The sequence below is a fragment of the Syngnathus scovelli genome, chromosome 6 (assembly GCF_024217435.2).
Source record: "Syngnathus scovelli strain Florida chromosome 6, RoL_Ssco_1.2, whole genome shotgun sequence".
In the NCBI taxonomy this organism is placed as follows: domain Eukaryota; kingdom Metazoa; phylum Chordata; class Actinopteri; order Syngnathiformes; family Syngnathidae; genus Syngnathus; species Syngnathus scovelli.
The window spans coordinates 3,819,457-3,832,193 of NC_090852.1; the positions used below are offsets into that span (position 1 = coordinate 3,819,457).

The 12,737-nt window shown below is 49.9% G+C and overlaps 2 protein-coding genes across 5 annotated transcripts in view; both read right to left on the reverse strand.

The window, feature by feature from the left end:
* Nucleotides 1-12,737, reverse strand: part of coq9 (coenzyme Q9 homolog (S. cerevisiae)) — a 108,869-nt gene that overhangs the window by 84,193 nt on the left and 11,939 nt on the right. The window lies entirely within an intron of this gene.
* LOC137839523 (uncharacterized) lies at nucleotides 1,178-11,165 on the reverse strand. The gene has a single exon (XM_068651064.1). The coding sequence runs from the start codon at nucleotides 11,163-11,165 to the stop codon at nucleotides 10,092-10,094; it is 1,074 nt and encodes a 357-aa protein (XP_068507165.1). The 3' UTR covers nucleotides 1,178-10,091.

Here is a 12,737-nt window from a genome sequence, read left to right on the forward strand (position 1 = left end):
GGGGTTAATACGATCCTCAAAGTAACGAAAATACAATAACGAACGGAGTCAGTTGGCATCAGGGCCGCGCGGTCGGGTTTTCTCGGGTCCTTTCGGCTCATCTCGCAAGGTTCGACCTCCGAATTTTGTTCGACAACCGAAGCAAAATTTTTTTTAATTTTTCGTTCGAATTCCGATTTGTTCGAGAACCGGGACGTTCGGAAACCGAGGTTTGACTGTATGTCATTTACAAACATTTATAAATGTTTTGTTAATAAATTGATCATAATTTAGTAAATCTACACTAATGCTTTGTAACGGTCCCTTTATTTATGTTACTCATGTTTTACTAATGATTACCAACTTACATGATATAATACAGTAATCCCTCGTTTATCGCGGATAATTGGTTCCAAAAACCACCGGCGATAAGTGAAATCCGCGTAGTAGGGTTACCCGCTCATCTGTACGTTTTTCTTGTGTCAATAAATGTATATGAAACCAGTGCATATTTTATTATTAGAACATTAAATAAGTACTTGTACTAAGTTCATTTTGTTTTTCCTTATTTGATCACTTCACTTCAGAGACTCTGATGAAGGCGGAAGAAACCGCCGAAACATGTCAGGTGAATAACCTAAAACAATTTGTTTGATATAAAAGAAACCAGTGAAGACATTAAATAAGTGTTTCAAACATGTAAATGTTACATTAATAATTTAACTAACATGCAGCATTTTTTGTATAAATATTGAAAATATAAATATTATACGTGTGTGCGTGTAACATGTGGGCAGGCTAACGAGTTAGCGGAAAGATGCTAATTCGTGATCGTGCTAACACGCAAAAACGGACTTCTAAAGGAATGTAAAGCAACATTTGGAGCAATACTACATTGTCCTAGAGGTTAGACATATGAGATCATTCATTTCTTTTGTTAGGAGACCCACTTACATCGTCAATGACTGCTGTACCACTGTAACATGTATGTACACGAACGTGAAACAGGAAGTGTTATCGCCTGAAAACGGCCTTCAAAATAAAGGACCAAATCAAAGCACGACTGAATAACATAACACGGAAAATTCTTAACACATACTGTAAATATGTTTTTAGAACAGCTTTTATTATTATAATTTTTTTTTATAACAAGGTACAAGTGTCACGGTCGGGTGGAGCATGGAGCAGGACGACCAAGTGCAGCTTGGACCAGGGTTTATTGAAGCAACTCAAAAGGCAAACTGACATGACTTAACAAACAATAACTTGACTGACTGACCGGGACGTGAAACAAGAAGACAGCAGGACATGACGGCATCAAGACAGTACGACAATCCCGAACGACAGCAACCAATGATCCGACAGGGAGTGAGGGGCAGACAGGACTTTTATACACGACAGGTAACGAGAGGCAGGTGGGAACAATCACACTGATCATGGGCACACAGGAGGGGAGGGGCGAGCACACAGACAGAAACCAAGACAACAGACACATAGTGGAGCAGTTGGGGACGAGACGTGACAACAAGTGTACATACTATAAATACCGTACTGCCTGAATATAAGTACGAAAGTCGCGAGGAGGTGGAATATGCGTCTACATCCGAGAAGAATGGTGCCGGGACTCTGTGGTGGTATGTAAGCACTGCTCGCCACTTGCGGAGTTTGTGATCATCAAGTGCCGTCCTTTTTACCTGTCGAGGGAATTTACCGCGATTCTGCTAGTCGCGGTATACATCCCGCCTTCCAACATCGAAGGCGACAGGATCGCGGCGCTTGGTGAACTGTACCAGGCTGTCAGTGAACAGCAGACAGCGCACCGTGACGTTTTCACCATCTTCGCTGGAGACATTAATCATGCCAACCTGAAGTCTGTTTTCCAGAGGCTTCACCAGCATGTTACTTTTCCGACATGTGGAGACAGCTTCCTAGACCTAGTCTACTCTGCGCATAAGGGAGCTTTCAAAGCCACCCCTCTCACTCATCTTGGGTTTTCTGACCATCTCACCGTTTTGCTTTTGCCCGCATACAGACAATTGGTAAAGGCATCCAGGCCGGTTCGGAGGCGGGTTCGGGTGTGGCCTGAGGGTGCCTCCGATGCACTTCGTGACTGCTTCGACACCACTGACTGGGACTTGTTTAAGCAGGCGGCCACCTACAACGATCGGACGGACATAGAGGAGTATACTGACTCTGTTTCCTCTTACATCACGAAGTGCATCGATGATGTGACTTGCTCAAAATCCGTCGTCACTCGCGCAAACTGGAAGCCGTGGCTGACAGGGGCTGTCCTCAGACTGCTGAGGGCCAGGGACATGGTTTTCAGAGCGGGGGATGAGCCTGGTTTGAAGACAGCGAGGGCCGACCTGTCCCGAGGCATCAAAGAAGCGAAAAAGGCGTTTTCGTGCAAGGTTTCCACCCACTTCAAGGACAGCAAGGACGCACGTAGCCTTTGGCAGGGCATTCAGACCATCACGGACTACAAGCCCGCGCCGAGGAGCTGTGAGGGCGACGTCCGTCTGCTGAACAATCTAAACCGCTTCTTTGCTCGCTTCGACGCCCAGAACAGCACTTGCCCGCTGAAGACCACTCCCCCCCCCCCCACACGAGCAGCCCCTGCGCCTCTCTGCCGACGGAGTGAGGAGGGCGCTTGCCGCTATTGACGCGTAAGGCGGCGGGCCCTGACAACATCCCGGGTCGAGCGCTGAAGGACTGCGCTGGGGAGCTGTCGGGTGTCTTCGCGGACATCTTTAACGTTTCCCTGCAGCAGGCCATCGTCCCCTCGTGTTTCAAGGCTGCTACCATTGTTCCTGTGCCGAAGAAACCTGCACCGTCCTGCTTCAATGACTACCGCCCCGTGGCACTGACGCCCATCATCATGAAGTGCTTTGAGCGGCTTGTCATGGAGCACATCAAATCCGTACTCCCCCCCCACCATTGACCCTTTCCAGTTTGCGGACCGTGCCAAACGGTCCTCTGAGGATGCCATCTGCTCTGCCCTCCACTCGGCCCTCACCCACCTGGAGAGAAAGGACTCATATGTGAGGTTGCTGTTTGTGGACTTCAGCTCTGCCTTCAACACCATTGTGCCGCAGCGACTCATCTGCAAACTTGACGAGCTGGGCCTCAGTACCTCCCTCTGCAACTGGCTGTGCACATCAGTGAGGACCTCTCCTGGTCCGCAAACACCTCGTCACTGGCAAAGAAAGCTCAGCGCCGCCTGTACTTCCTGCGGAAGCTCAGGCGTGCATGTGTTCCTCAGGCAGTCCTGTCTACATTCTACCGTGGCACCATTGAGAGCATCCTCACCAGTTGCATCGCTGTCTGGGGTGGTAACTGCACTGAACAGAACTTGAAGGGCCTGCAGAGCATAGTGAATACGGCTGGTAAGATTATTGGTGCTTCGCTCCCCTCCCTGAAGGACATTTACACCTCCCATCTCGCCCGCAGGGCAACCTCGATTGCGAGTGATGCGAGTCACCCGGCTCACTCTTTGTTTGACCTTCTGCCCTCTGGGAAGAGGTACAGGAGCCTGCGCTCCTGCACCACCAGACTCGCCAACAGCTTCTTTCTCCAGGCTGTTAGGCCCCTGAACTCGCTACCCCCTTCTGTGTAGCGTGCGGCACTGTTGCGCTATTTTTCTAGAATGTCTGTTGTACGCTCACTTGCTCCTTTTTGCTCCTCTTATTTATTTATTTGTTGTGTTATTTAGTCATTATTTATTCAGCACGCTGTTGTTTACTTGTTTACTTGATTGTCTATTGTGAACCATGTCTTGTCACCGTGGGATAGGGGGGAACGAAATTTCGGTTTCTTTGTGTGTCTTTGGCATGTGGAGAAATTGACAATAAAGCTGACTTTGACTTTGACTATAAGACGATGTTTTTTGCATTGAAATAAGACTGAAAAAGTGGGGGTCGTCTTACATTCGGGGTCTAGACATTATACCCATTCACTTCTGCGCAGCGGTAAGTTAAAGGTTGTTGGTATCGACTGAGTATACTATTCAAGATGGCGGCGCGTGCACACGCAGCGGCCACTCTCTGTCCCGTCAGTACGGTGATTTGTTCGTCTTATGAGTGTTCGTCCGACAGTCTTGTGTGTTCGTCTCGTCCGTGCTACAAGTACAGCAGGCAGGTTCTGCTTGACATCGGCAGGAGTGGGTTTTGCGGCGTTCTGGACTTTGAAGCGTCGACATTAAAGGCGCTCGGACTGCTACGTCCTGAAACGTCGCCGACCTCACCCGCTATTACTCCCCCGGTTGGGAGCCGTCGGAAACGGTGTGCGAGGAGGCAAAAGAGGGGCAAGCGCGGAGGCGTCCGGGCCAGGCTGGCGGCCAACCCAGCGCGACCGGCGGTGCCCTCCATTCTTCTGGCGAATGTTCGATCGCTGGACAACAAAATGGATTACGTTCGCCTGCTGAGGTCTACGAACCGGACGGTGCGGAACTGCTGTGTGCTCGTGTTCACCGAGACCTGGTTGAGTGACAACATTCCGGACTCTGCTGTGCATCTGGAGCGGCTAGCGTGCTATCGGGCGGACCGTGCCATTGTACGAGGGGGAAAGTCGCGTGGAGGTGGAATATGCGTCTACATCCGAGAAGAATGGTGCCGGGACTTTGTGGTGGTATGTAAGCACTGCTCGCCGCTTGTGGAGTTTGTGATCATTAAGTGCCGTCCTTTTTATCTGCCGAGGGAATTTACCGCGATTCTGCTAGTCGCAGTATACATCCCGCTTTCCAACATCGAAGGAGACAGGATCGCGGCGCTTGGTGAACTGTACCAGGCTGTCAGTGAACAGCAAACAGCGCACCCTGACGGTTTCACCATCTTCGCTGGAGACTTCAATCATGCCAACCTGAAGTCTGTTTTCCCGAGGCTTCACCAGCATGTTCCCTTTCCGACACGTGGAGACAGCTTCCTGGACCTAGTCTACTCGGCGCAAAAGGGAGCTTTCAAAGCCACCCCCCTCCCCCATCTGGGGCTTTCTGACCATCTCACCGTTTTGCTTTTGCCCGCATACAGACAATTGGTAAAGACATCCAGGCCGGTTCGGAGGCAGGTTCGAGTGTGGCCTGAGGGTGCCTCCGATGCACTTCGTGACTGCTTCGACACCACTGACTGGGACTTATTTAAGCAGGCAGCCACCTACAACGATTGGACGGACATAGAGGAGTATACTGACTCTGTTACCTCTTACATCACAAAGTGCATCGATGATGTGACTTGCTCAAAATCCGTCGTCACTCGCGCGAACTGGAAGCCGTGGCTGACGGGGGCTGTCCTCAGACTGTTGAGGGCCAGGGACAAGGCTTTCAGAGCGGGGGATGAGGCTGGCTTGAGGACAGCGAGGGCCGACCTGTCCCGAGGCATCAAAGAAGCGAAGAAGGCGTTCTCGTGCAAGGTCTCCACCCACTTCAAGGACAGCAAGGACGCACGTAGCCTTTGGCGGGGCATTCAGACCATCACGGACTACAAGCCCGCGCCGAGGAGCTGTGAGGGCGACGTCCGTCTGCTGAACGATCTGAACCGCTTCTTTGCTCGCTTCGACGCCCAGAACAGCACTTGCCCACTGAAGTCCACTCCCCCCCGCACGAGCAGCCCCTGCGCCTCTCTGCCGACGGTGTGAGGAGGGCGCTTGCCGCTATTGACACCCGTAAGGCGGCGGGCCCTTACAACATCCCGGGTCGAGCGCTGAAGGACTGTGCTGGGGAGCTGTCGGGTGTCTTCACGGACATCTTTAACGTTTCCCTGCAGCAGGCCATCGTCCCCTCGTGTTTCAAGGCTGCCACCATCGTTCTTGTGCCAAAGAAACCTGCACCGTCCTGCTTCAATGACTACCGCCCTGTGGCACTGACGCCCATCATCATGAAGTGCTTTGAGCGGCTGGTCATGGAGCACATCAAGTCCGTTCTCCCCCCCACCATTGACCCTTTCCAGTTTGCGTACCGTGCCAAGCGGTCCTCTGAGGATGCCATCTGCTCTGCCCTCCACTCGGCCCTCACCCACCTGGAGAGAAAGGACTCATATGTGAGGTTGCTGTTTGTGGACTTCAGCTCTGCCTTCAACACCATTGTGCCGCAGCGACTCATCTGCAAACTCGACGAGCTGGGCCTCAGTACCTCCCTCTGCAACTGGATACTGGACTTCCTCTGTCAGAGGCCTCAGGTGGTGCGTGTTGGCGACAAAATCTCCGCCAGCATCACGCTGAGCACGGGAGCCCCCCAGGGCTGCGTGCTCAGTCCATTGCTCTTCACCCTGCTGACGCATGACTGCACTGCGACCTACAGCGACAACCGCATAGTGAAGTTTGCTGACGACACGACTCTGGTGGGTCTCATCACGAAGGGCGACGAGACTCGGTACAGGTCGGAAGTTGACCTTCTGACCACGTGGTGCAGGGACAACAACCTCCTGCTGAACGTCAATAAGACCAAGGAAATGATTGTTGACTTCCGGAAGGGTCACACAACACACCTGCCGCTGATCATCGACGGTGCTGTGGTGGAGAGGGTGAGCTGCACCAAGTTCCTGGGGGTGCACATCAGTGAGGACCTCTCCTGGTCCGAAAACACCTCGTCACTGGCAAAGAAAGCTCAGCGCCGCTTGTACTTCCTGCGGAAGCTCAGGCGTGCATGTGCTCCTCAGGCAGTCCTGTCTACATTTTACCGTGGCACCATTGAGAGCGTCCTCACCAGTTGCATCGCTGTCTGGGGTGGTAACTGCACTGAACAGAACTTGAAGGCCCTGCAGCGCATAGTGAATACGGCTGGTAAGATTATTGGTGCTTCGCTACCCTCCCTGAAGGACATTTACACCTCCCATGTCGCCCGCAAGGCAACCTCGATTGCCAGAGATGTGAGTCACCCGGCTCACTCTTTGTTTGACCTTCTGCCCTCTGGGAAGAGGTACAGGAGCCTGCGCTCCCGCACCACCAGACTCGCCAACAGCTTCTTTCTCCAGGCTGTTAGGGCCCTGAACTCGCTACCCCCTTCTGCGTAGCGTGCGGCACTGTTGCGCTACTTTCGGGAATGTCTGCTGTACGCGCACTTGCTCCTTTTTTTTTCTGCTCCTCCTTTTTATTTATTTATTTATTTATTTATTGTTGTGTTATTTATTCATTATTTATTCAGCACGCTTTTGTTATACTTGTTTACTTGTTTGTCTGTTGTGAGCCATGTCTTGTCACCGTGGGATAGGGGGGAACGAAATTTCGGTTTCTTTGTGTGTCTTTGGCATGTGGAGAAATTGACAATAAAGCTGACTTTGACTTTGACTTTGACTTTTTGTATGTTGCTGTGATCGTGTGCGTCTTTGACATGAAGTGAGTATTTACATTTCATTGTTACTACTGTCCACTGTTGTGCCGATTGTCCAATCGTGGTTTGCTTTGTGTGCGCGCCGTTTGATTGACAGCTCCAGCGCGCTCCTTTAAGTTTGCCTCGCATCATACGAGAAGCCGTTATGCAGCGGCACGGCGACTAACGGTCGCCAGCAAATGTATTTTGTTGTCTCGATGACTTATGTTTGGTGTGTTGTCGAGAGTATTTTATTTATGGTTATTTAGTATAGCGGAACCATTACGCGCAGTGAGTTATGTAATGTGTGCCGTCTATTAGTGTTGTGTGACGTCAGAAGTTGAGCGTTGACTTACGTGCTGTATTTCTGTCTGTTGCAGAACCACACACGCACGCACACACGCACGCACACACACACGCACGCACGCACGCACGCACGCACGCACGCATACCCTTCACACGCTTCATACAATAATCACACACACAAGAATCACATTCACACACCCAAAGACTCACCATACACCTGCGCTCACATCCTTACGACCAAACATGTGCCTATACCCTTTTGCCAGTTTGCCTGTATGCCCCTATGAGCCACAGTGCCTGTTACTTTTTTGGCCAATAATTCAGCAAAGCAATTAAAACTGAACCACGTCTTCCCTCCTGTGTTCTGACTGACACCCGGGGGCGAAAAGAGCATAACCATCCTCAGGCTCCCCAACAATAGCGGTAGCAGTTTGCATTAATAATAATAATAATAATTCATTAAATGTGTATAGCGCTTTTCAAAAACCCAAATATGCTTACAGGGAACAAGGCAAAGACATACAGGAGGGGAGGGGGACGGGGAAGAGACAATGGGATAAAATTAAGAAGAGGAAACCAGTTATGGGTAGGGGAGGTCATAGGCTTGAGAGAAGAGGTAAATTTTTAGACGGGACTTAAATATGGGGAGTGTGGGTGAGTCACAGACAGACTGAGGGAGAGAGTTCTAGAGTCGGGGTGATGTGCAGGAGAAGGCTCTGTCACCGAAGGATTTGAGTTTAGATTTTGGGACTGTCAGATGTGAAGTAGTGGAGGATCGGAGGGGACGGTTGGGGCAGTCGGGGACAAGAAGGTTGGATAGGTAAGTGGCTTTGAAGGTGAGGAGGAGTATCTTGAAGATGATACGCTCCTTAATGGGGAGCCAGTGAAGAGAGTGGAGAACAGGAGTGATGTGTTCACGGGACCGGGTGTGGGTAAGGAGGCGGGCAGCAGAGTTTTGGACTAGTTGAAGTCTATGGAGTGAGTGAGCAGTGATTCCAGTGAGAAGAGTACAGAGTCAAGCCGGGATGAGATGAAGGCGTCGATGAGGGATTCAGCGGCAGGGAGAGAGAGGCAGTGCCAGATTTTGGCGATGCGTCGGAGGTGGAACTAGGAGGTCTTAACAACTGAGCTAACATGAGGGTGGAAGGACAGTGTAGGATCAAAAATAACGCCAAGGTTGCCAGAGGGGAGGGAGTGATGCTTGAGGAGTCAATGGTGAATGTGATGGGTCCAGTTTTATTAAGGGAGGATTTAGTGCCTAAAAGGAGGAGCTCTGCTTTGTCACTGTTGAGTTTGAGAAATTTGTGGGTCAGCCATGTTTTTATTGTAGAGATGCAGGTTTCAAAGTGGGTGAGGGGAGGGTTTTGGGTTGGTGTGGTGCGTATATAGATCTGGGTGTCATCAGCATCGCAGTGGAAGTCCAGATTGAGTTTGCGGATGACATTACCAAGGGGAAAGAGGTAACAGATGAATAGGAGGGGGCCAAGAACTGAGCCTTGGGGGACCCCCTGTGTAACTGGGGAGAGGATGGATGTGTGGCCGGAGAGAGAGATGAACTGGTTTCTGTTGGCGAGATAGGAGGTGAGCCAGTCAAGTGCAGTGCCCTCAACACCTCGTTGGCGCAGCCTTTGAAGGAGGATGGAATAGTTCACAGTGTCAAAGGCTGTGCTAAGGTCGAGTAGTAATAAGATGTTGAGGGCACCAGAGTCTGCAGAAATGAGGAGATCGTTGGTGACTTTAACAAGAGCTGTTTCAGTGCTGTAAAGTTGGCGGAATCCGGACTGGAAGGGTTCATAGAGGTTGTTAGACTGGAGATGGGTGTGGAGTTGGGCGGAGACAATGCGTTCAAGGGTTTTGGAAAGTAATGAAAGGTTCGAGATGGGACGGTAGTTGGAGAGGTTGACTGGGTCCGAGGTGGGCTTTTTGAGGACAGGGGTGATGGCTGCAAGCTTATAGACAGTGGGAAAGTGGCCAAGGGATAGAGACTGATTAAAAAGGGTGGTGAGGTGAGGGAGGAGGACAGGGAGGCAGGCCTTAGTTAAGGTCATTGGAAGGGGGTCGAAAGACCAGGTGCTTGTCTTGGATGCGGTGATGATGTCTAGAATGGTGGAGGAGTCGACAAGGGAGAAGGCAGTGAGAGAGGGGAAGGGCGGGAGGTCAGGAAGGGGGGGGGGGGGGCAGGAGAGCAGGGGAGGTGGGGGAGGAGGAGTTATTGATGGTGTCGGTCAGAGAACTGTTGATTTGGGCGATTTTGTTGTTAAAGTTGACAAGGAAGGAGTTACAGAGGGCGGGTGAGGAGGGTGGCTTGGTGGCCGGTGGCTGGAGCAATTTGTGGTGGAGAACAGTATTCGGGGGTTCCGGTTGGTGCTATTAATGAGAGATGAGAAGTAAGCAGATTTGGCAGGAAGAAGAGCATGACGATAGGAGGAGATGTGTTGTTTGAAGGTTTCAGCTTGGACAGTGAGGCGGGTTCTTTCGTGGAGGCGTTCGAGTTGACGGCCAGTTTGTTTCATGGAGCGAAGTTCCGGGGTGTACCAAGGGGCAGAGTTAGTGAATGTAACAGAGGAAGTTTTCCAGGGGCCTCGGGAATCAAAGGAGTCAGAAAGGATGTTGTTGAGCATGGTGGCGAGGTCATCAGGGGAGGAAGAAGTGGGGTCAGAAGAAGGGCCGATGATAAGAGCTGGCAAAGCGTGATTGGGTTTACAGTCTTGATGTTGCGGTAGGAGATGGTGCGTTTTGTGGAATTATGAGGCGAGGGTAGAGGGGCGGAGAAGAGGATGCAGAGATGATCTGACAGTGGAAAGGCGAGAGGACGGGGGTTGGATGTGAGAGGAAAGGAGGAGCATACTATATCCAGGGTGTGGCCTTTGGTGTGGGTGGCGAAGTTGATGTGCTGGGTGAGATGGAAGCAGTCCAGAAGGGAGATGAAGTCGGACGTCAGTGGAGCAGTTGGCTGGTCGATGTGGATGTTGAAGTCACCGATGAGTAGGAGGCGATAGGAGACTGAGGATACGATGGTGAGGAGTTCAGAGAGTTCAGAAAGAAAAAACGGATGTGACTTTGGGGGGCGGTAGATGAGAACAGCAGTAGTAGAGTTGGGGAGGGGAAAAGCGAGATATTCAAAGGATGAAATAGATGGGAGGTTGAGGTCCAATTCAGTGATGGGTAGGGACTGCTTATGGAGGACAGCAATGCCACCTCCTCGCCCAGAGAGGCGGGGTTTGGCGATGTAGCTGTAGTTGGACGGAGTGGCTTGGTTGAGAGTAAAAAAATCCAGGGGCTGTTGCCATGTTTCACAGAGAAAGAGCAGATCCAAGTTATTGTCCAATAGTAGTTCAAAAATAACTGGTGATTTGTTGGAGAGGGAGTGACAGTTGAGCAGCGTGAGGGAGATGGATGAAGGAGCGGGAGGGGGAGCGGAGATTGTTGAGGTTGGCAGTACGGGAGGTGGGGGTGACGGGGGGGCGAGAGGTAGTCCAGAAAGAAGGGATGGGTGAGCCATCAGGGAAATGTCGGTTGAAAGATAGTCCAGAGCTACGGTGGATGTAGCGGCGACGGCGGAGGATCCCAGCCTTGCTGGCATCTGAGGCAACAGCAGCAGGGAGATGTTGATTGTAGTTGAGGTGATGAAGATCAGCAGCAGTGTAGACAATTGGGCGAGAAGTTGGTGGAATAGAAGCCCGGAGTAGCAGAAGTGATAGTTCGTGGAAGAGATGAGACGTGACAGCAGCTGGGAATAATCCAGATAAAATGCTAGAAGTGGTTAGTAGCTGGTTAGCTAGAAATTGGTAGGCAGTGAAATGCATGGAAGCAGCAGTGGACCAAGTAGTAATGTTGGTGGGGTGGGTGGTGGTGTTGGTCGACCCCGACTGCACGAACGGCAAGCCCCAGTGTGTCATGGCGGCACACAGCCGAGCCATGACCAGCGAGCTCGCAGCGAGCATGTGCTCCCCTTGAGGACACCGGCCAAGTGGCCAGAAAGTTGGGTTAAAGCTGTTTGCCGAGCCAAGATCGAGCAGCTACAGGCTCAGAGACGGGAGGTAGGAGGGTCCGGTGGTGGTTTGGCTAGCTGGCTAGCGTAGCTCGTCGTCCGAGGGAGCGGGAACAGAGAGGTGCGAGCAGAGCTGCAGAGATACGCGGTGGGCAGGTGAAAAGGCAAGGAAAATAAAAGAAAAAATGGGCACACTTAAAACAGGACACACAAAACAAATAGCGGACACGGTTCGGGCCAGAAGCGGCAGTCAACAATCCAGACGCCAGCGTTACTCTAACCCGGAAGACAAAAAACACGGGGTTGATTATTAATATTTTATTGCAATGTTTTTCCTTATTCAGATTTGTTTCAAGACTACAGTTACAGTTAGACTTCATTTTGATGGTTAATGCAGTGATTGCAATTTTGTTGTTTTATCACAGTAGATTGGTTTATTTACATTTCAAAAACCAGAAGCCATTCATTTACAAATGTGATTGCACTTAAGTTTACATATTTAAATGTTCAGATATTAAGATGTGATAGACAGTTTTTGCATGATTTGAACGAGGCAAAATAACATGCTTTTTCTCTCGAATATATTGTTATAATCATTTGTTTCAGATGTAATTATTTTCAGCATATAAATTAAATTTGGTGTTCAAAAAGTCTTTTTTCAAACTTGAGTCTTGAAAAAGAGGAGGTTGTCTTATAATCAGGGTCGTCTTATATTCGGGCCAATACGGTATGTTTTTAGAACTCTTACTATTATAACAATTTTTCTATGACAAGGTACAACACTGTAAATATGTTTTAAGAACTCTTATTATTATAATATTTTTTTTTATAAAAAGGTATAAGTATACGCACTACAATTGTGTGGGCACTCCCTAGCTTCTGCTGGCGTGTGGGCAACTTTCGTGCCATAATTCCCCAAAATAGAAGTTTTATTTTGAATTATTTTTCTTAATTTGGAAAAAAAATCCGTAATAAACGAACCGCGATTTAGCGAGGGATTACTGTATTAACAGACAATATCTAACTCATTTACAAACATTTGTAAATGTTACGTTCACCATTAGTTAATTGTTTACGAAGTTTTGTTAATGCTTCAAAAGTATACATTACTAATGTTTTACTCATGATTAACAACTTACATAATATAATATTAACGGACAATAT

Coding starts and splice junctions, on each gene's coding strand:
- LOC137839523 (XM_068651064.1), bottom strand. CDS start 11,165: ATGCCAGCAAGGCTGGGATCCTCCGCCGTCGCCGCTACATCCACCGTA.